Source organism: Populus alba, chromosome 19 (genome assembly GCF_005239225.2).
Source record: "Populus alba chromosome 19, ASM523922v2, whole genome shotgun sequence".
Taxonomy (NCBI): Eukaryota; Viridiplantae; Streptophyta; class Magnoliopsida; order Malpighiales; family Salicaceae; genus Populus; species Populus alba.
The window spans coordinates 8751669-8774561 of record NC_133302.1 but is presented as its reverse complement, the minus strand read 5'-3'; the positions used below and the strand labels follow the sequence as shown (position 1 = coordinate 8774561).

General features: G+C 34.7%; 2 protein-coding genes across 2 annotated transcripts; both read left to right on the top strand.

The window, feature by feature from the left end:
• The first annotated feature begins 8303 nt into the window (after window positions 1-8303).
• On the top strand, window positions 8304-12371 carry LOC118046719 (putative disease resistance protein RGA3). The gene has a single exon (XM_073407002.1). The coding sequence runs from the start codon at window positions 8502-8504 to the stop codon at window positions 12315-12317; it is 3816 nt and encodes a 1271-aa protein (XP_073263103.1). The 5' UTR covers window positions 8304-8501; the 3' UTR covers window positions 12318-12371.
• A 5853-nt stretch (window positions 12372-18224) lies between these two features.
• LOC118046718 (putative disease resistance protein RGA4) lies at window positions 18225-22268 on the top strand. Its single transcript, XM_035055711.2, has one exon. It carries the CDS (start codon window positions 18225-18227, stop codon window positions 22266-22268), a length of 4044 nt encoding a protein of 1347 aa, XP_034911602.2.
• The last annotated feature ends 625 nt before the right edge of the window (window positions 22269-22893 follow it).

Here is a 22893-nt window from a genome sequence, read left to right as displayed (position 1 = left end):
AATATATTTTTGATATCAGCACATCAAAATAATTTGAAAACACAAAAATATATCAATTTTTAATGACATAACTAAACACTTAGAAAATATTTTTCAATTTATTTTTCATCACACTATTAAATATCAGAAAATAATTCACTTTCCTTAAATTTATTTTTTAAAATTCATTTTTAAAAAAATTTATTTTTCAGTGAACAAGAACCATTAAAGGAGTTTCTTTCTTTTCAGAGAGGCAAATGCGGTTGCTTTGCTTTATAGAAAGAAGAGAAGGGAAGGGAAGAAAAGAGAAAAGATGTCATCCACTAAGGGAAGCAATGAAGGATCTTTGCTTTTCCACACAGTAGTGTGTGTATGTATTGGCAGGTACAGGGCAAGGCAATATTAGAACAGATTATCTACCGCGACTTCCTCTCTATCTTCAAGCTTTCCTCGGTTACTGCGTCACGATGTGTTTTAAGAAATTTATTGGTATTTAATTTTAAGATAATTAAAATAAGTATTTGTCAAAAAATTGATAAATTAATTTTACTGAAAAAAGTCAAAATTCTCTTTTATTATTTATTATTTATCTTGACAAAAACATATATATATATATATTTTAATTAGCAACATAGTTGTTTAATAAATAAAAAACTTGATGATTTAAATAAGTATTCAAGAATTTTTAATTTTTGTAAATTAAAAGGGAAATACTAAATGGTTTGTTAATAAATTTAATTTTTATATTAATTTTGATCTTTATTTTTATTTTGCTTTTCTTTTATTATTTTTTTATTTGAAAATTTTTATTTATCAAATAAACAAGACAATGCATGTCATGATAAAATGCAAAGTTAACTAATTTCATTCGGCAATTTAAATTCTATGTTTGTCTAATTTCTTTAGGTTTACTACTATGAGGGTCCTGTCAGCTAAGATCTTCTACAACAGTCAGTCACTTTTGAAGATCAGCTGAAGGTTCAAAGTGTCTGTTTTGTGTAATTTTCCTTACCTTAATTTCCTTGGCTAGCTGTGTGTGACGATTTGTGATCAATAAATTGATAAATTTTTGGTTGTTTCTGAATTATTGGCTTGCCTTTTATTTTATTCAACTTATCTTTTATTATTTATTTTTTATCTTGACAAAAACATATATATTTTTTAAATTAGCAACATAGTTGTTTTATTAAAAAAAACTTGGTAATTTAAATAAGTATTCTTAAATTTTTAATTATTTAAATTAAAAGGGAAAATCCTGAATGGTAGTTTATAAATTTGTTTTGCTCTCTATTTTTTAGTCACTTTTTTTATATTTTGTTATATGCTTTCCACTTGTCCCGACTTTCTTAACATTTGTAGATGGAGCGCATGCGTGGTCCTTCTGCCTGAAGAGTATACCAGTGAGGGATGAATCAGTCATTTACAATTTTCTCACAAATTAATAAAGATGAAAGCATAGTTATTAAGATTTTATTTTTACAATCCTTTTGATTTATGAATATGCTTTCTTTTTTCTTGATTTTTCAGTACCATTTAGAAATACTCAGTAAATTAATTTAAATTTACAAAATCAATATAGAAGCATTACATTTTTATAAAACAGATAATTTAGCCTGGTCTTAAAGAGTTTTAAAATTCTCCCTTGATCTGTTAAGTGTGGATTTTCTTAAAACCTCACCCCCAGTTTTTATGGGAACACATAAATAAAAAGACTCCCAAAATCTCTTTTCAAATCAAGTGAAGGATTAGAAGAGCTGTCAAATCTATTGTGGATTGGGTGCTTGAAATTTCTTCAAACTTTAGTCATCTTTAATTGTGAAAATCTAGAAAATTTGGTCTTAGAAGCACTATTATTAAACCCAGCCCGGGTTTAATAAAAGACCGGCTGTGACAACCGGCCAAACCCGGGTGACCTGGCTGGTCGACCTGGGACCCGAGCGAACCCAGACGAGACCTGTTTTTTTTGTTTTTTTTTCAAATGTTGGATAAAAAACTTTTTGGTTTAAATATTTCAACTTAAAATGACAACATAGTATTTGAAACCCATTAGTATATATACTCTATGTTCCCAAGGAAAAAATCATGTTTTTTCAATGTGGTATAAAAAACCTTTTGGTTTAAATACTTCAACTTAAAAGGATAACATAATATCTTTTTCAATGTGGGATTTGAAGCCCTTTCATATATATATTCTATGTTCCCATAAAAAAGTTATGTTTTTTCAATGTTGGATTTGAAACCCATTAGTATATATACTCTATGTTTCCAAGGAAAAAATCATGTTTTTTCAATGTGGGATAAAAAATCTTTTGGTTTAAATATTTTAAGTTAACATAGTATCTTTTCAATGTGGGATTTGAAGCCCTTTCATATATACACTCTATGTTCCCATGAAAAAAGTTATATTTTTTCAATGTGAGATTTGAAATCCTATTAGTATATATACTCTATGTTCCCAAGGAAAAGTTATGTTTTTTTAATGTGGGATAAAAATCTTTTTAAAATATTCTTTTAAACTTCATTATTTATAATATATATAATCTATATTTACATTGATTTTTTTTCATATAAAATATTAAAACTTTAATTTGTTTTTTAATTTTCTCGGGTTAATCCGGGTTGACTCGGGTTGACCCATGAAACCCGAGACTTTGTCCCTTGACCGGGTCAATCCCGAGTCGGGTTTAATAACTATACTTAGAAGTCTTCAGATATTGGTTATTAGTGGATGTAGTAGCTTGATTTCTTTACAGGAAGCATAAGATGCCTACCTACTCTGGAAGATTTTTGTATTATTGAAGGTAAAAAGCTTGATCTAATAATAATAGAAGAAGAGAAAATCCAACCACTTTCCCTTCGTATTGTAATATTTGAAGAGTTACTAATAACTTTTGCTTTACCACAATCTCTACAAACATTTATCATTAAATAGTGTCCAAACATATCCCTAAAATCAAGCTTAACAATGATAACAGTGGTGAAGGGTTATGAGGATTTAAATCTATTATATTTAGTTTCACATTTTTATCCACTCTTCAATTCCTTTTATTTCACTTAAATTATTTTCCCTGAAAATAAAAATGCAATGTTTATTTGGCAAAACCTTTTGTGTTTTGGAGGGGCAGGTTCAAGTGGAACTTCATTAGATTTAACCAGAGGAAAAGAACAAGACAAGGCATGTCATGATAAAATGCAAAGCTAACTAATTTCATTCAACAATTTAAATTTCTTTGAACTTAATACATCATTACTAAATTCTATGTTTGTCTAATTTCTTCAGGTTTACTACAATGAGGGTCCTGTCGGCTAAGATCTTATACAACAGTCAGTCACTTTTGAATATCAGCTGAAGGCTCGAAATGTCTGTTTTGAGTAATTTCCCTTGCTTTAATTTCCTTCGCTAGCTATGATACAACATGATGCAATTCTTCACCAGAAAGTCGCGGGGATGCAACATCTTTTTCAACTCTACCAACAAAGAAATCTTTTCTGTTCTTTCTGAACCTGTGATTAAGTGGCAAGAAGCGACGGTGACAGTAAAAAAAAGAAGCTTTACCTCCATTTGCTAGTGTGAATGCCTTGTTGTTTTCCATGCAGTATGGACATGCGTGCTCCAACCAGAAAGCATTCCATAAGCTGGAAAATCACTGATAGTCCACATCAAAGCCGCCCTCATAAGGAAATTTTGTTTCCTCGATATATCATAAGTCAGATATCCGAAGGACCACAACTGCGCCAGCTCATCTATCAACGGTCGAAGACAAACATCTATATTCTGCCCCGGGCTGCTTGGACCGGGTATGACAGTAGATAGAAACATGAACTCCGACCTCATACACATTCCCGGTGGCAAGTTATAAACTATGAGAATGACCGGCCAACACGAATAGGGAGCAGCAAATGACCCAAATGGGTTGAACACGTCTGTACACAACCCAAGTCGAACATTCCTTGATTCAGCAGAAAAGTCAGGATGAACACTGTTAAAGCGTTTCCACGCTTCGCCGTCAGAAGGATGCACCATCACACCATCAACGGCATCGTGTGTTTGATGTCATGTCATGTGCTCAACAGTCCTTGGTGACATAAATAACCTCTGCAGTCTAGGTGTGATCGGGAAATATCTAAGTTTTTTATATGCCACTAGAGTCTTCCCCCTGCCAGTTCTGGGTTTGTAACGGGAATGCCCGCATGTCATGCACTCGGTCATCTCAGCATTTTCAAGGTAGCATAACATGCAGAAGTTAGGGCACATGTCAATTTTCTGGTATCCTAAACCGAGGGGTTTCATCATGGACTTCGCAGCATAGAAGTTCTCTTTGAGCCTGTTCCCTTCAGGTAAAATGCTTCTTGCCCAATCAATAATTTTGTCATACCCGGCCTCACTCAACCCGTGATCTGACTTGATGGTGAACACCTGTGCCACAGCCGATAATTTATTGTGGTTTGTGCAGCCATCCCATAATGGTTCGTCAGAATCTTTCAACAAATCAAAAAACCTAGCTGCCTCTGCATTAGGTTCTTCTTCTACGATTGGACATTGATTGACATTATCTTGATTCATTCTCATTGCATCCATAACCATGTTTCTGTAAGGATTAGTGTTATCATTTGCCGCTTCATGCATGTTGCTAGCACTAGAAGTTGACCCAACCACCGTTTCTCTCATTCTCCTATTACTAACAAATACCTCTCCATGTGCATACCGACACTCGTAATCCTCCACAAACCCTTTGTGTAGAAGATGCATCATTACAACATCTGGATGCAGATACTTTTTATTTTGACACTTCCTACATGGACACCTAATACCGCCTCTAGTAAAATTTCTGGGAATAGATGTTGCAAAATTAATAAAACCCTGAACCCCGTTACAATAATCCATCCTCCGCAATCCTTGGGGTGAATCTAGATACATCCATGAACGATCATCCATGACTTCTATCGAACCTCTATAAAAAGGACCCATTAAGCAAGCTCTTAATTATTTCAAAACATAACATGTAATTCGGTAATTCTACAAATTAAGTTTTAACAATTTACAAACAAATACAATCTTACAAAATCTAAAACAAACCATAACAAGTATAAAATTATACATTCATATACTACAAGTTTGTTTGAGAAATAACAATAAAACATGTACATCTACTTAAAAAAAATACATATACTAAAAAAACAATAAAATTGACATTTAAATGTTAAAATTTTAAAAGATAGAATTACTTACAAAAAATGATAAAATTCGTCGGGAAATCAAAACACGGATGCTGTGACCACAAAACTTCAAGAAATACAACTTGTTGTGCTGAGATGAGGAAGATTTTTGTTTTGGGGCGAAGGGGGGCTGGTTATTTGCAGATGGGGAGGGTTAGGATTAGGAAGAAGAAGGAGAAATGGGGGAGGAGAGTGTCGGCAGAGTGGCCATATATTCACTTTTACCGACAGACTTACCGACGGTTTTATTCCGTCGGTGAATATGTCGGCGAAACCGTCGGTAATTCTGACGGGCAATCGACACGTCACCGCACGGACCTGCTATTCAAATCCCTCGGTGATTCCATCGGTATTTTTAATGGTGCACCGGTCACGTCACTGGTACGGATCTGACATTTCAAATCCGTAGGTATTTTTGACGGTGAATAGGTCCCATCACGCGTACGGGCCCCAGGTTTTCATTCCGTCGGAAAAATCACCCGCCAAAACCTCCGCGCCACCTACCCGCCCTTTTTTCATTAATTATGAATTTTATGTCGGTAATTCGGTCTCGTCCAAAATCGGTAAATTAAATTACCAACGAATATTTTCCGTCGGTGATTTCGGCCGAAAAATACCGACAGAAAAAATTATGTCGGTGAGTCCGTTGGTATTTAGCGAATTTCTGGTAGTGAGATCTTAAAGAAGAGACATCCATTTCCGCACCCTTCAAGAACATCTACCCTTTCTTTATATCGGTGGCTACAAATCTAGTGATAAATTTACGAAAAATGTGCAAGAAGTTATTCTAAATACATACAAAGCTGACAGAGGCGAATGTGGAATTTTCTCAGCCATGGCATGACAAATTGACAGCGGTAGTTCGAGGAAGAAGCTGCCAACAGCCATCAATCAATTAGTATAGGGAGGAAGGGACCCTCATGCAACTATGCTCTAAAGTTGAATGTATCACATCATTCCAAAACACACTTTGATTCATCTTTTAATATTTCACACCATACTTCTCTTTCTCTTGTGCTCAAAATTTCTTTTTTGCTACAAAAGAATCTGGTTTTTTTGGGTAATTTGTGCTTTTTTCTTTATGTCTTGTTAGTACTTCATAACTATGAATTTGTATTAACTCTTGTATTAAGACAATTAAATTATTATGAAGTTAGTTTTATTGTTACTGTTGCGTTGAACTCTGATTGACTTATTTGAAGAATAAGTTTGTATGTAAGTTTGAGTTCGCATAGGTATGAAACTTTGAACGGCAACCTTATCTATGTGCTGGTCATGAATTCACAAAATCGAGTAGTGATATTTTTTTATAAAATTATTATTGTTTTTAATTTCACCAATCAGTCTAAGTTTATAGTGTAATATTATTTTTTATTTAATCTTCTTTTTTTATTTTTATTTTTGTTTTGTTAATATTTTTTATTCTTTTTAATTTAACTTTCAAATTTAAAACATGTTGTTGCCCTTAGATTTATTTTTTATTGCACTTTTAATCCTTATTATTTTATTGTATTTTTTTTATTTTGAATTTTTTTTGTATTGTTTAATTATATATAAGCTTAACCCTCATAACTTTTCATATATAATACTTTCGGATTACGGTTTAAAAAATTAACAATAATTAACTATTTTTGTCTTATGCTTTTGAGATTCAAAAAAATATATATATATATATATATATAAAATTTTTTTTATAATTTTTTTATTCTCATTTCATTTATACTTTGTTAGCAAATAATTTCAGATGTAAGTTCAAGAACATGGATCGTCATGTTGAGACAAACCCATAGGACCAAATCTCAGGCAAAAGAAAGTTACAGCAAAGAATAAAGAGGGGAGCACCAAATTAACGACAATTGAATAGCAATCACTGTATCAAATGGCATTGTTCTACTTTTGTGGGAACCGACAGATTAATTTGGATCTGCAGAGATTTGAGAGATCTTACCTTTTTATCTGAAGACATTGTAGCATGGCATGTCTGGCGCTGCACTGAAAACGACAGTTTTAGGATTTACCACAGCATGAAAAGCTTCCAGAGGGACACATGAGCTCTTAAGCACTTGGCAGCATATTTTCTGATAGCATTTTTGAAAAAAATTAAAATATTTTTGGCAACTAGTTTTTATTTTTTAACTAAGTCAGTATATACTCTAACAACGTGATGGATTATGTTATTTCTAATTTAGTTTCCGCTAAAACATTTCGTCTACAGTATATACCCAACTTTAAGGGCAGAAAAGTTTGAGAAATCAAACTTATTGCTTGGATGGTGAGAATGATAGAGCCAGCTTGATCCTAATATATAGCAATTTTATTCAAGTCTAAATTGCAGTGCTGATGTGATCTGAGCAAGGCATTACAGCCTCTCTATTAAGTTTTTCTCCACTATATAAGATTTGCATGCACAAGACGAAAATAGCAACTTAATTAGTTGTGGTAAATTCAACAGCCTCTACAAACTCATTCCAACCTCAAAGTCGATTTTAATTCATCCAGAAAGTTTTAGAAACTTCAACAAGTCTTGAAAACTAAACTATTTTTAACATAGAACAAAAATAAAGATAGCAAGCAAACCCTGAGTCTATTTTTATCCAGCTTGGAGATTTTAAAAAAGCAATGAAACAGACTCATACATTGCTGGCTGCGTTGCATTGGTTGTTATCCATGGCTGAGAAGGAAAAAAAGAGCATCAAATCTAATCAAAGGAAGAACACACGGGAATCAATAGAAACCATGTTGCTTCTCAATGAAAAGACTATTCCTGCACGTTTTCTCATCTTCAAAGCAAAAGTGAAAGGCAAAGTCAACAGCTGAAGTTTATTTATATCATGAGTAATTTAGCAACAACACCTTGTACAGAACAATGTCGTTTGCATCAATTTTAACCGCCATCACGGTTGATTTTTATGTTAAATAGGTCTATTTAATTAGAGGAATTTATCCTGAATGTTTTTTCTTTATCCAGAACATTGCGCGTGTCAAGAGAATATAGGGAGAAGGAGGGACCCTCTGCTTTCAAGTTGTCTACAGGCTCAGATGGATTTGGACACTCAAGATAAGAAGGTAGGGCCATTTTCTTCGCCTTTGCATGACTAATCTGACAGCAGTGGTTCGTGGAAGATGCTGCCAGCTGCAATCAATCAATTAATACAGTGAGGGAGGGACCCTCTGCTTTCAAGTTGAATGCATCTCCCCATTCCAAAACACACTTCATTTCATCCCTACTTCACAACTTTCAGACCATTCTTATCTCTCTTTACCTCAATCTTTCTTCTTTGATTTCCCAAAGAAAACAAGAGAATATGGCAGCAGAGCTTTTTCTTACGTTGGCCATAGAGGAGACTTTGAGAAGGTTGAGTTCCATAGCTGTTGAAGGGATCGGCCTTGCTTGGGGATTGGAGGAACAGCTGCAAAAGCTCAAGCAATCCTTGACCTGGATCAAAGATGTGCTCCAAGATGCAGCAATAAAGTCAGTCACAAACGATTCTGTGAGGGGTTGGCTGGAGAAACTACAAGATGTAGCTTACGATGCTGAAGATGTTCTAGACGAGTTTGCTTATGAGATTCTCCGAAAAGACCAAAAGAAGGGAAAGGTACGTGACTTTTTTTCATCCCGCAACCCTGCCGCATCCCGTTTGAATATGGGTCGGAAAGTTCAGAAGATCATTGAAGCCCTGGATAAAATCCTGGATGTTGGCTCTCGTCTTGGGTTGAGAAATCTACCTGAAGTTAGGCGGGATCCACGCCGACAGACAGATTCCATCCTTGACAGCTCAGCAGTTGTAGTAGGAAGGGAGAATGATGTCTCTAAAGTTGTTGAATTGTTGACTAGCATGACCAAATCCCAACACGCCCTTTCAGTTGTCCCAATAGTGGGGATGGCTGGCCTTGGAAAGACTACTATAGCAAAAAAGGTTTTCCAAGAAGTCAAGGACAGAAAGCTTTTTGATGTAACAATATGGGTTTGTGTTTCTAACCATTTTGATGAAGTGAAGATTCTACGAGAGATGTTGCAAAAGATTGATAAAACTACTGGCTGGGTGGACAATCTTGATGCAATTCTTGAAAACCTCAAGAAAGGGCTGGAAAATAAAACATTTCTTCTTGTTCTTGATGATGTGTGGAATGAAGACCATGATAAGTGGGCTGGTTTGAAGGAGGGATTGTTAAAAATTAAAGACAAGAATGGGAATGCAGTTGTTGTTACAACCCGCCTTGAGGAAGTAGCAAGCATGATATTGAAGACTTGTCCTGGGAGTCAGCACGAGCCATGGAGACTGTCAGAGAATCAATGTTGGTCAATTATCAAGCAAAAGGTGAATGGGGGTGGAGGAGCATCAATGGCTTCAGACTTGGAGTCTATTGGACAAGAGATTGCAAAGAAATGTGGAGGGCTTCCATTGCTAGCTAATGTTTTGGGAGGAACATTGAGCCAAATGGAGACACAGGAGTGGCAGTCAATTCTAAACAGTAAAATTTGGGAGTCCCGTGATGGAAATGAAGCTTTGCATATATTGAGACTCAGTTTTGATCACCTGTCATCGCTATCACTGAAAAAATGTTTTGCATACTGTTCTATTTTTCCTAAAGATTTTAAAATTGAAAGGGAAGAGCTAATTCAACTTTGGATGGCCGAAGGTTTTCTCAGGCCATCAAATAGGAGGATGGAAGACGAAGGCAACAAGTGTTTCAATGACTTGCTTGCAAATTCCTTTTTCCAAGATGTTGAAAGGAATGAGTGTGAGATCGTAACAAGTTGCAAGATGCATGATCTTGTGCATGATCTTGCATTACAGGTCTCAAAATCAGTAGCGTTAAATCTGGAGGAGGATTCGGCTGTTGATGGTGCATCTCATATTCGTCATCTAAATCTCATATCTCGTGGGGATGTTGAGGCAGTATTTCCAGCGGTTGATGCTAGAAAATTGCGAACTGTTTTCTCAATGGTTGATGTATTCAAGGTGTCTTGGAAATTCAAAAGCTTGAGAACTCTCAAATTGCAAGGGTCTGATATCACAGAGTTACCAGATTCAATTTACAAGCTGAGACATTTGAGATATCTTGATGTCTCGGTTACTGCTATCAGAGCATTTCCGGAATCCATCACCAAGCTCTACCATTTGGAAACATTAAGATTCATTGATTGCAAGTTACTAGAAAAGCTTCCCAAGAAAATGAGGAATTTAGTCAGCTTGAGACATCTTCATTTTGATGATCCAAAGCTTATGCCAGCTGAGGTGAGACTCTTAACACGCCTTCAAACTCTGCCTTTTTTTGTTGTGGGTCCAGATCATATGGTTGAAGAGCTGGGATGTTTGAAAGAACTAAGAGGAGCATTGAAGATATGCAAGCTTGAGCAAGTGAGAGACAGAGAAGAAGCTGAGAAGGCAGAACTGAGTGGAAAAAGAATGAAAAAATTGGTGTTTGAATGGAGTGATGATGAAGGTAACAGTAGTGTCAATAGCGAGGATGTGCTGGAAGGCCTGCAGCCTCACCCAGACATAAGAAGCTTGACAATTGAGGGTTATGGAGGTGAATATTTCCCATCATGGATGTCTACATTGCCACTCAATAATCTGACGGTGCTGAGATTGAATGGCTGCAGCAAGTTGAGGCAACTCCCAGCACTTGGATGTCTTCCTCGCCTTCAGATTCTACAGATAAATGGAATGGGTACTGTAAAATGTATAGGCAAGGAGTTCTATAGCAGCAGCAGTGGCAGTGCAGCAGTACTGTTTCCAGCACTAAAAGAACTCACTTTGAAGGATATGGATGGTCTTGAAGAATGGGTGGTACCAGGTGGAGAAGGTGATCGAGTATTTCCTTGTCTTGAAAGGTTGAGCATTAATAAGTGTGGCAAGTTGAGGCAACTCCCAGCACTTGGATGTCTTCCTCGCCTTCAGATTCTACAGATAAATGGAATGGGTACTGTAAAATGTATAGGCAAGGAGTTCTATAGCAGCAGCAGTGGCAGTGCAGCAGTACTGTTTCCAGCACTAAAAGAACTCACTTTGAAGGATATGGATGGTCTTGAAGAATGGGTGGTACCAGGTGGAGAAGGTGATCGAGTATTTCCTTGTCTTGAAAGGTTGAGCATTTTTAAGTGTGACAAGTTGAAAAGCATTCCGATATGTGGTCTTTCATCTCTTGTAAAATTTGATATTGGATCATGTGGTGAACTGAGATATTTTTCTGGTGAGTTTCGTGGCTTCACGTCTCTTCAAATTTTAGAGATACAGTCTTGTCCAAAGCTGGCATCCATTCCAAGCGTACAACACTGCACAGCTCTGGTGGAATTGAGTATATGGTACTGCCATGAGTTGATCTCAATTCCAGGTGATTTTCGAGAATTGAATTCTTTGAAGAAAGTGATTGTTGATGGGTGTAAATTGGGAGCTCTTCCAAGCGGACTACAATGTTGCGCATCTCTAGAGGTATTGTACATATGTGATTGGAGTGAGCTTATCCGTATTAATGATTTACAAGAATTGTCTTCGCTACGAAGTTTAGGGATTAGATGTTGTGATAAGCTCATCAGTGTTGATTGGCATGGTTTACGACAATTGCCTTCTCTTGTTGATTTATCAATCAGTTGGTGTCCTAGTTTGAGTGACATCCCAGAGGATGATTGGTTAGGCAGCCTCACCCAACTGAAGAAATTGAGCATCGGTGGTTTCTCAGAAGAGATGGAGGCTTTTCCTGCTGGAGTTTTAAACTCAATCCAACACCTCAACTTGAGTGGGTCCCTCAAATCCCTAGATATAGTTGGATGGGATAAACTGAAGAGTGGACCACACCAACTTCAACACCTCACTGCCCTTACTAGCTTGTGTATAACGGGTTTCAAGGGAGAGGAGTTTGAGGAAGCATTGCCAGAATGGTTGGCCAACCTTTCTTCTCTTCGATATCTTACTATTTGGGATTGCAAGAATCTCAAGTATCTGCCAAGTTCAACAGCCATTCAACGCCTCTCCAAATTAAAGGAATTGCAGATTTGGGATTGTCCACATCTTGAAGAAAATAGTAGAGAGGAGAATGGCTATGAGTTGCCCAAGATTTCTCATATCCCAATAATCTGTATAGACGGTAGATATGTGAGGAGAGAGAGAACCAATTAGAGAGAACCAAAGCAATAATTAGATTTCATTCTTTTAAAAATGGTTTTTTTCTCATATCCCAACATTCGTTAGAGTGATATCAAAAATAACCAAATCAATCATAATCAAAAGCAATTATTAGTCTTATTATCTTTTATTATTATATTAACAAAATTTAGACTTGTGATCAATGATAATATCAATAACCATCACTCCTAACCATTTAGGTGTGGTGGTGTAGTGGTAAAAGCTTGGGATCAAGAGGTTTGTTTTTTCTGTGGTTTTAGGTTTAAACCCTAAATTGTTCATATGATGGCCACTGAAAACTTACATGGTCGTTAACTTCAGGGCCCGTGGAATTAGTCGAGGTTCGCAAAAGATGGCCCAGACATCCACGTTAATAAAAATAAAAAATAAAAAAAATAACTGTCACTTGTTATTGTAATATTACTTGTACCCTCAATCATTATTTTAGAATCATTAATTTTATATACAATTATAATACTTAAAACAAACTATTAAATCTTAAAATTAAATACATATGAATTTAATGATGATTTTTTAAAATTAAAAAATTATAACCATGAAATCAATAATTTAAAAATTATAACAAAAAATTTGCCTAATCGTTTCTTGCCTACATGTAGTAACCAATTTTAACAAATTGCTTCCATATAGCTATTAAACATACAGCTTCCAAGATTTAAAAAAGAATCCAACGTAAAAGGGATGCAAAATCTTAACAGTTCAACTTCTGTTAGTTACATGCATAAAAATATAAATTTGGTTTAAACCTTTTTATTGAGCTCAAAGCACAAAATAGTTTGGAAGAAAAATGCTGCAAATAATGGTTCCAAAAAAGAGTTATTCACCACTAGTTCTGTTGCTTAACATAGAGGCTCTGATTTGAATAATAAAATACCGATGTAGAAAAACCAAAGCAACACCAAAAATAGCTTCAGGTAAACATTTTAAATTAATAAAGTTAGCTTCATTTGGCTACAAGACTTTATCACTCTCCCATATTGTTGTCTACAAGACCTTATCGACTAAATGTATCTCAATTTTCTGCTATTTGGCTAAATTTTCAAAAAATGAAGCCCCTGTCACCTATGAAATCTGTCATCACTTGCAAGTCCTGATCTGGCAACGCAAGAACTGCTCCTAATACATTGTTCTTGGGACAAACAATTGCCGTCGACGCCATCCTTCAGTTTGTGGAATTTCAATTTCAATCTGAGAATGATAAATTTCTATCAGTCATCCACTAATTTGTTCATTCAATTATTCATTCTTCTGTTTCAAACCAACCAGTCGACTTGGAGTTACAATTGCTGCAGGCACTAATTTGTTCCTTCAATTCGAATTTTACATGTTATCAAAGAGCCATTCAACTCATCAATATATCCAAAATTTCAATGGTACGGTCTCGGTCTAAGTCAGACACAGCATTGGCATTTACATGCATTCTGCTAAAATAAGAAAAGATTACTAAAGATAAGATTGATTGCTAAACATGTGCAAAGAAGAAAAAAGAAAAAGAATCAAAGAAGCATTTACTAAAATCATCAAGAAATATTTACATACATTGGAAGAAGAATACAAGCATCATCTAAGTTAGTAGCTGAAAACTGTGAGCTGTATCAACAATGACATTGGGTTCTTAAGGGTACAAAACTTAAACACGGTGATAAATGGGGAGGGGGGCTAACCTTGAACAAGAGGTGGAGCTTTTCATGGCAGCAAGGGAAAATGTGGATGCAGAGTGCCAAAATATGTGAAAACAGAGCGCGCAGAGGTCTGGGAAGGTAACGAAGGTGGAAAAGATAGACATCATCGTGTGAACTTTAACCTTGTAACGTATTCGTTTTCTTTCTTCTTCTATTTGTTTTAGTTAGTTACTGGTTATTTTCCTTTAGGATGTCACGTTCCAGTTTGAAATATATTTTTATTTAGTTTTTTATTGTTATTAAAAAAAATATTTATGAGATATACAATTGTTAAAATTCTAGACAGAACAAAATAGATATTCTAAAAATATATATATATATTGTTAAACTAATTATTCTTTTCTTATTCATGTATTTTTTTATTTGAATAAACATATTATTTATTAGTAGTTCATTTTTTGAATAAAAAACAATGAAATTTAAAATAAAAATTTATAAAAAGTTAAAAAATTTGAAAATAAGTATAACATTTTTTGATAAAATATATTTTCTATTCAGAAGCACTGTCATGATATTAAAAGCATTGTTTTTTTTAAAAAAAAAAAATAAGCAAGAAATTTTTCATTCTAAACTCTCTTTTTATTAATGGATTTATTTTTTATTTTAATAAAATATATTTTGTGATCAGAAGCATTATTGTTAAATGAAATCATATCATGATCTAAAAAAAAATGTAATAGAAATTATGTCTTGATATTTTCCGTGTGACAGAAGGAAACAATTAATTAAGGTAACAAGGTTATGTAAAAAACTAAAAAAAAAATATTAATGCGCACATTTTAAAATGTTTTCGGGTATATGACAATTAAATAATATAATATTATTTAAATACTATGGCAAAATTATTATTATTTACTTTTATTTTAAATTTATTTACAACAAATTTTAATCAAAATCTAGAGAGAGAAAAAAAAGAAAAAAAAGAGAGACTAAAGGGCTATAAAAAGAGGTTCATTTAAGAGATCGGACTTGTGCACTTAACTTCAAACATATATACTTAGGTTTTTTTTCTTCATTAAATGTTAATGAGTTTATTGTTTTTTTTTATTTTATTTATAAAAACTCAATGACAAGACATCCATTTTGGTAGATAATATGTGGTGTGTTGTATAGATTTCGACCACATTAAAACCATTGCTTAACTAAAAATTTATTTTTAAACCCTTTTTTATCTTGAGAAATACTTAATAAACATCTTAAAAATCAAATCAAACCCATTGTTTAATCTAAAAGCTCCCTTCAATTAGTCCAAAAATCCAAATTAAATAAAAAAAATATTTATAAAGTACGATCTATTTTTTATAACAAAATAAAAGTTTTAAACCACCTTAATTTGCACGAAAGACAAACACATTAGCACTAAAAATAACTTTTTGGTTATTGAAATATAAAAAACCAACAATTTTTTTCCTGCTCTTTTTTTATTGATGATTTTCTCTTTAATTTTTTCAAACTCAAGGACTGCAACATTAAACAAATGAAGTTTATGATCAAAATATATATTATGAAAACCACAAGGACTAAAAATTTATAAAGTAAATATTTATTGACCAAAATGAGAAGGACTCCATTTGGTTTTTTTTGGTTTTTAATATGGTCCTACTTCTTTAAATTATTTTTTATGTAAATATAAATTTAATTTCATTAAATTAGTTTCTACCTTAATTTTTAAAGTTTATTAACACTTTGAATTCATAAGAATATGCGAAGAAAAGAAAATCTCAACATATAAAATATATCCAACATAACATAAAAGGATGAAATATATAAAAAAGTAAAGTTTTATAACCAAAATGAAAAATAAAAAAAGTACATTCATGTTATATAACACAAATATTTAATATTAAAAATCAATTAACAAATAAAAAAAGTAAATTCATGTTGTATTTTTGAATTCTTAGATTTATACAATTAGTTTTTCAAATTTATTCAATTAGGTTAGCTCAGTGATTATTTGATGAATAATTCATCTTAATTTTTTTTTTTCTTTATTAAAAAAAAAAAAAAAAACGATGGCATTCGACGATGACATGTGATTTCATGCACTACCAATGGCAATGGCTATAGAGACCATGTGCCACCACTGTTTTTATTTTTTAAGGAAACTCCTTTGATCATTCAAACCTAGTGCAGAAGGTGTTGTGTAAATTTGGGATGATTTTGTGCTTGTTATGATTATTATGGAATTGTAATAAATGTAAATGTGTGTGTTTTCATTTTCTTACATTTTTTTTTTTTATATAGAGTAAGGAAAATAAAGAAAACTAGACAACTATAGGGAAAAAGATCCCTCGTTGATCCTCACATGCTAACTTCAAGCCATCAACCATTTGATTTCCCAAATAGGAACAATCGAAGTATATATATTCGTGAAATCCCACCTTTGAAATTTGTTAACAATCGAATTAACTTCTTTAGAGTCTGAATTACAAAAATCCTTCTTGAATTTAAGCCATGATAAATGCCTAACTAATAGGAACAACCCTGATTTTATATTGAAGATCCAGAGGAATTGTTGTTGCCAAATCTGTAATCTTTCCATAAATATCCTCAACCTGCTTATCAACATCCATAATATTGACAAAAAGAACACAAGAAGCCAAAGGACCTCCTTCCAACCAGCAATCATACCAAATAGGTATGTCTTCATAACCAACCCGATGCATAAACCCATCTTTAAAAAAAGAAAAAAGCTTTAACAATTGACTTCCAAGTACAGTTGATTTTAACCACCATCACGGTTGATTTTTATGTTAAATAGGGCTCCGTTTGTTTGCAGGAAAGTGAATTCCTTATGGAAAGTGAATTCTGGGGAAAGTGAATTCCTGAAAAGTGAATTCCGGGAAAATATTTTCCGATATTTGGTAGTGTTATGAAAAATAAACTGGAAAACACTTTCCAGTGTTTGGTTATGTCATGCAAAATGAGCTGGAAAATAACTTATTAATATTTTATTTTTCTCAAGTTTATTAAAATAATGAGGAACAAATCTTACAAATTAAAAAGTTGAATGAGAATGAAATTGAAAAAAAATATATAATTTCATAAATTATCTCAAATAAAACAAATAATAATCAAAATAATAGGGATCAAATCTAAAAAATTAAAAAAAAAATAAAAAAATGAAGAAATTAAAATAATAATAATCAACATTTCATAAATTATTTCAAATAAAATAAGTAACAATCAAAAGAATGAGGATCAAATTTGATAAATAAAAAATTTCAATAAAAAAATGATAAGAAAAAAGCAAATAGCAATTATAAAAATAAATACCAAAGTTAATATAAAAATAAAATTTTAAGAGATGAAATTGAAAAATAAATATTCAAAACAAAATATATATAGCAATTGAGGATCAAATTTGATATAATCAGCAAATAATGACATTTCTAAATCTTTCACAACTTCCGGAAAGTGTTTTCCCCTCAAATTTTTCAGGAAAACACTTTCCTGAAAACCAAGCCAAATTTTCCTTTTACTGGAAAGTGTTTTCCATTGACCAACTTTCCTACTGGCAAACAAACACAAGAAAGTTTGGAAAGTGCTTTCCCGGAAACCACATTCCGGAAAACAAACACACCTAAAAGGAAAACAATTTCCTAAAAACCAAGTCAATTTTTTGTTTGACTAAAATTGACTGGAAAGTGTTTTCCGTTGACCGGAAAGTGTTTTTCGATGACTAGAAAGTTTTTTCTGCTGACTGGAAATTGTTTTCCGTTGATCAACTTTCCTAATGACAAACAAACACAGGAAAGTTTGGAAAATGGTTTACTGGAAACTACTTTCCGAGAAATAACCAAGGCCTAGGTCTATTTAATTAGAGGAATTTATCCTGAATGTTTTTTTTCTTTATCCAGAACATTGCGCGTGTCAAGAGAATATAGGGAGAGGGAGGGACCCTCTGCTTTCAAGTTGTCTACAGGCTCACATGGATTTGGACACTCAAGATAAGAAGGTAGGGCCATTTTCTTCGCCTTTGCATGACTAATCTGACAGCAGTGGTTCGTGGAAGATGCTGCCAGCTGCAATCAATCAATTAATACAGTGAGGGAGGGACCCTCTGCTTTCAAGTTGAATGCATCTCCCCATTCCAAAACACACTTCATTTCATCCCTACTTCACAACTTTCAGACATTCTTTATCTCTCTTTACCTCAATCTTTCTTCTTTTGATTTCCCAAAGAAAACAAGAGAATATGGCAGCAGAGCTTTTTCTTACGTTGGCCATAGAGGAGACTTTGAGAAGGTTGAGTTCCATAGCTGTTGAAGGGATCGGACTTGCTTGGGGATTGGAGGAACAGCTGCAAAAGCTCAAGCAATCCTTGACCTGGATCAAAGATGTGCTCCAAGATGCAGCAATAAAGTCAGTCACAAACGATTCTGTGAGGGGTTGGCTGGAGAAACTACAGGATGTAGCTTGCGATGCTGAAGATGTTCTAGACGAGTTTGCTTATGAGATTCTCCGAAAAGACCAAAAGAAGGGAAAGGTACGTGACTTTTTTTCATCCCGCAACCCTGCCGCATTCCGTTTGAATATGGGTCGGAAAGTTCAGAAGATCATTGAAGCCCTGGATAAAATCCTGGATGTTGGCTCTCGTCTTGGGTTGAGAAATCTACCTGAAGTTAGGCGGGATCCACGCCGACAGACAGATTCCATCCTTGACAGCTCAGCAGTTGTAGTAGGAAGGGAGAATGATGTCTCTGAAGTTGTGGAATTGTTGACTAGCATGACCAAATCCCAACACGCCCTTTCAGTTGTCCCAATAGTGGGGATGGCTGGCCTTGGAAAGACTACTATAGCAAAAAAGGTTTTCCAAGAAGTCAAGGACAGAAAGCTTTTTGATGTAACAATATGGGTTTGTGTTTCTAACCATTTTGATGAAGTGAAGATTCTACGAGAGATGTTGCAAAAGATTGATAAAACTACTGGCTCGGTGGACAATCTTGATGCAATTCTTGAAAACCTCAAGAAAGAGCTGGAAAAGAAAACATTTCTTCTTGTTCTTGATGATGTGTGGAATGAAGACCATGATAAGTGGGCTGGTTTGAAGGAGGGATTGTTAAAAATTAAAGACAAGAATGGGAATGCAGTTGTTGTTACAACCCGCCTTGAGGTAGTAGCAAGCATGATATTGAAGACTTGTCCTGGGAGTCAGCACGAGCCATGGAGACTGTCAGAGAATCAATGTTGGTCAATTATCAAGCAAAAGGTGAATGGGGGTGGAGGAGCATCAATGGCTTCAGACTTGGAGTCTATTGGACAAGAGATTGCAAAGAAATGTGGAGGGCTTCCATTGCTAGCTAATGTTTTGGGAGGAACATTGAGCCAAATGGAGACACAGGAGTGGCAGTCAATTCTAAACAGTAAAATTTGGGAGTCCCGTGATGGAAATGAAGCTTTGCATATATTGAGACTCAGTTTTGATCACCTGTCATCGCTATCACTGAAAAAATGTTTTGCATACTGTTCTATTTTTCCTAAAGATTTTAAAATTGAAAGGGAAGAGCTAATTCAACTTTGGATGGCCGAAGGTTTTCTCAGGCCATCAAATAGGAGGATGGAAGACGAAGGCAACAAGTGTTTCAATGACTTGCTTGCAAATTCCTTTTTCCAAGATGTTGAAAGGAATGAGTGTGAGATCGTAACAAGTTGCAAGATGCATGATCTTGTGCATGATCTTGCATTACAGGTCTCAAAATCAGTAGCGTTAAATCTGGAGGAGGATTCGGCTGTTGATGGTGCATCTCATATTCGTCATCTAAATCTCATATCTCGTGGGGATGTTGAGGCAGTATTTCCAGCGGTTGATGCTAGAAAATTGCGAACTGTTTTCTCAATGGTTGATGTATTCAAGGTGTCTTGGAAATTCAAAAGCTTGAGAACTCTCAAATTGCAAGGGTCTGATATCACAGAGTTACCAGATTCAATTTACAAGCTGAGACATTTGAGATATCTTGATGTCTCGGTTACTGCTATCAGAGCATTTCCGGAATCCATCACCAAGCTCTACCATTTGGAAACATTAAGATTCATTTATTGCATGTCACTAGAAAAGCTTCCCAAGAAAATGAGGAATTTAGTCAGCTTGAGACATCTTCATTTTGATGATCCAAAGCTAGTGCCAGCTGAGGTGAGACTCTTAACACACCTTCAAACTCTGCCTTTTTTTGTTGTGGGTCCAGATCATATGGTTGAAGAGCTGGGATGCTTGAAAGAACTAAGAGGAGCATTGAAGATATGCAAGCTTGAGCAAGTGAGAGACAGAGAAGAAGCTGAGAAGGCAGAACTGAGTGGAAAAAGAATGAAAAAGTTGGTGTTTGAATGGAGTGATGATGAAGGTAACAGTAGTGTCAATAGCGAGGATGTGCTGGAAGGCCTGCAGCCTCACCCAGACATAAGAAGCTTGACAATTAAGGGTTATGGAGGTGAATATTTCCCATCATGGATGTCTACATTGCCACTCAATAATCTGACGGTGCTGAGATTGAATGGCTGCAGCAAGTTGAGGCAACTCCCAGCACTTGGATGTCTTCCTCACCTTCAGATTCTACAGATAAATGGAATGGGTACTGTAAAATGTATAGGCAAGGAGTTCTATAGTAGCAGCAGTGGCAGTGCAGCAGTACTGTTTCCAGCACTAAAAGAACTCACTTTGTGGTTTATGGATGGTCTTGAAGAATGGGTGGTACCAGGTGGAGAAGTTGTTGCAGTATTTCCTTGTCTTGAAAAATTGAGCATTTTTCAGTGTGACAAGTTGAGGCAACTCCCATCACCTAGATGTCTTCCTCGCCTTGAGATTCTAGAGATGAGTGGAATGCCTAATGTGAAATGTTTAGGCAATAAGTTCTATAGTAGCAGCAGTGGCAGTGCAGCAGTACTGTTTCCAGCACTAAAAGAACTCACTTTGAAGGATATGGATGGTCTTGAAGAATGGGTGGTACCAGGTGGAGAAGGTGATCAAGTATTTCCTTATCTTGAAAGGTTGAGCATTTATAAGTGTGGCAAGTTGAGGCAACTCCCAGCACTTGGATGTCTTCCTCGCCTTCAGATTCTACAGATATATGGAATGGGTACTGTAAAATGTATAGGCAAGGAGTTCTATAGCAGCAGCAGTGGCAGTGCAGCAGTACTGTTTCCAGCACTAAAAGAACTCACTTTGAAGGATATGGATGGTCTTGAAGAATGGGTGGTACCAGGTGGAGAAGGTGATCGAGTATTTCCTTGTCTTGAAAGGTTGAGCATTTTTAAGTGTGACAAGTTGAAAAGCATTCCGATATGTGGTCTTTCATCTCTTGTAAAATTTGATATTGGATCATGTGGTGAACTGAGATATTTTTCTGGTGAGTTTCGTGGCTTCACGTCTCTTCAAATTTTAGAGATACTGTTTTGTCCAAAGCTGGCATCCATTCCAAGCGTACAACACTGCACAGCTCTGGTGGAATTGGTTATAGGGGACTGCCACGAGTTGATCTCAATTCCTGGTGATTTTCGAGAATTGAATTCTTTGAAGAAAGTGATTGTTGATGGGTGTAAATTGGGAGCTCTTCCAAGCGGACTACAATGTTGCGCATCTCTAGAGGTATTGTACATATGTGATTCGAGTGAGCTTATCCGTATCAATGATTTACAAGAATTGTCTTCCCTACGAAGTTTAGAGATTGGAGGTTGTGATAAGCTCATCAGTGTTGATTGGCATGGTTTACGACAATTGTCTTCTCTTGTTGAGTTATCAATCAGTTGGTGTCCTAGTTTGAGTGACATCCCAGAGGATGATTGCTTAGGCAGCCTCACCCAACTGAAGAGATTGAGCATCGGTGGTTTCTCAGAGGAGATGGAGGCTTTTCCTGCTGGAGTTTTAAACTCAATCCAACACCTCAACTTGAGTGGGTCCCTCAAATCCCTAGAAATAGTTGGATGGGATAAACTGAAGAGTGTACCACACCAACTTCAACACTTCACTGCCCTTACTAGCTTGGAAATAAAGGATTTCAAGGGAGAGGAAGCATTGCCAGAATGGTTGGCCAACCTTTCTTCTCTTCAATGTCTTACTATTGACAATTGCAAGAATCTCAGGTATCTACCAAGTTCAACAGCCATTCAACGCCTCTCCAAATTAAAGCAATTGCAGATTTGGAATTGTCCACATCTTGAAGAAAATTGTAGAGAGGAGAATGGCTATGAGTTGCCCAAGATTTCTCATATCCCAACAATCTGGATACAAGGTAGATGTGTAGGGTAGATATATAGACGGTAGATACTTTGTAATATGTAATGAGGAGAGAGAACCAATTAGAGAGAACCAAAGTAATAATTAAACTTCATTTTTTTAAAAATGGTTTCTTTCTCATATCCCAAATATTCTTTAGAGTAATATCAAAAATAACCAAATCAATCATAATAAAAAACAATTATTAGAGTTTTATTATCTTTTATTATTATATTAATAAAATTTAGATTTGTGATCAATGATAATATCAATAACCGTCACTTGTTATTATAATATTACTTGTACCTTCAATCATTATTTTAGAATTATTAATTTTATATATAATTATGATACTTAAAACAAACTATTAAATTTTAAAATTAAATACATATGAATTTAATGATGATTTTTTAAAATTGAAAAATTATAACCATGAAATCAATAATTTAAAAATTATAACCAAAAATTTGCCTAATCGTTTCTTGCCTACATGTAGTAACCAATTTTAACAAATTGCTTCCCTATAGCTCTTAAACAAACAGCTTCCAAGATTTTAAAAAAGAATCCAACGTAAAAGGGATGCAAAATCTTAACAGTTCAACTTCTGTTAGTTACATGCATAAAAATATAAATTTGGTTTAAACCTTTTTATTGAGCT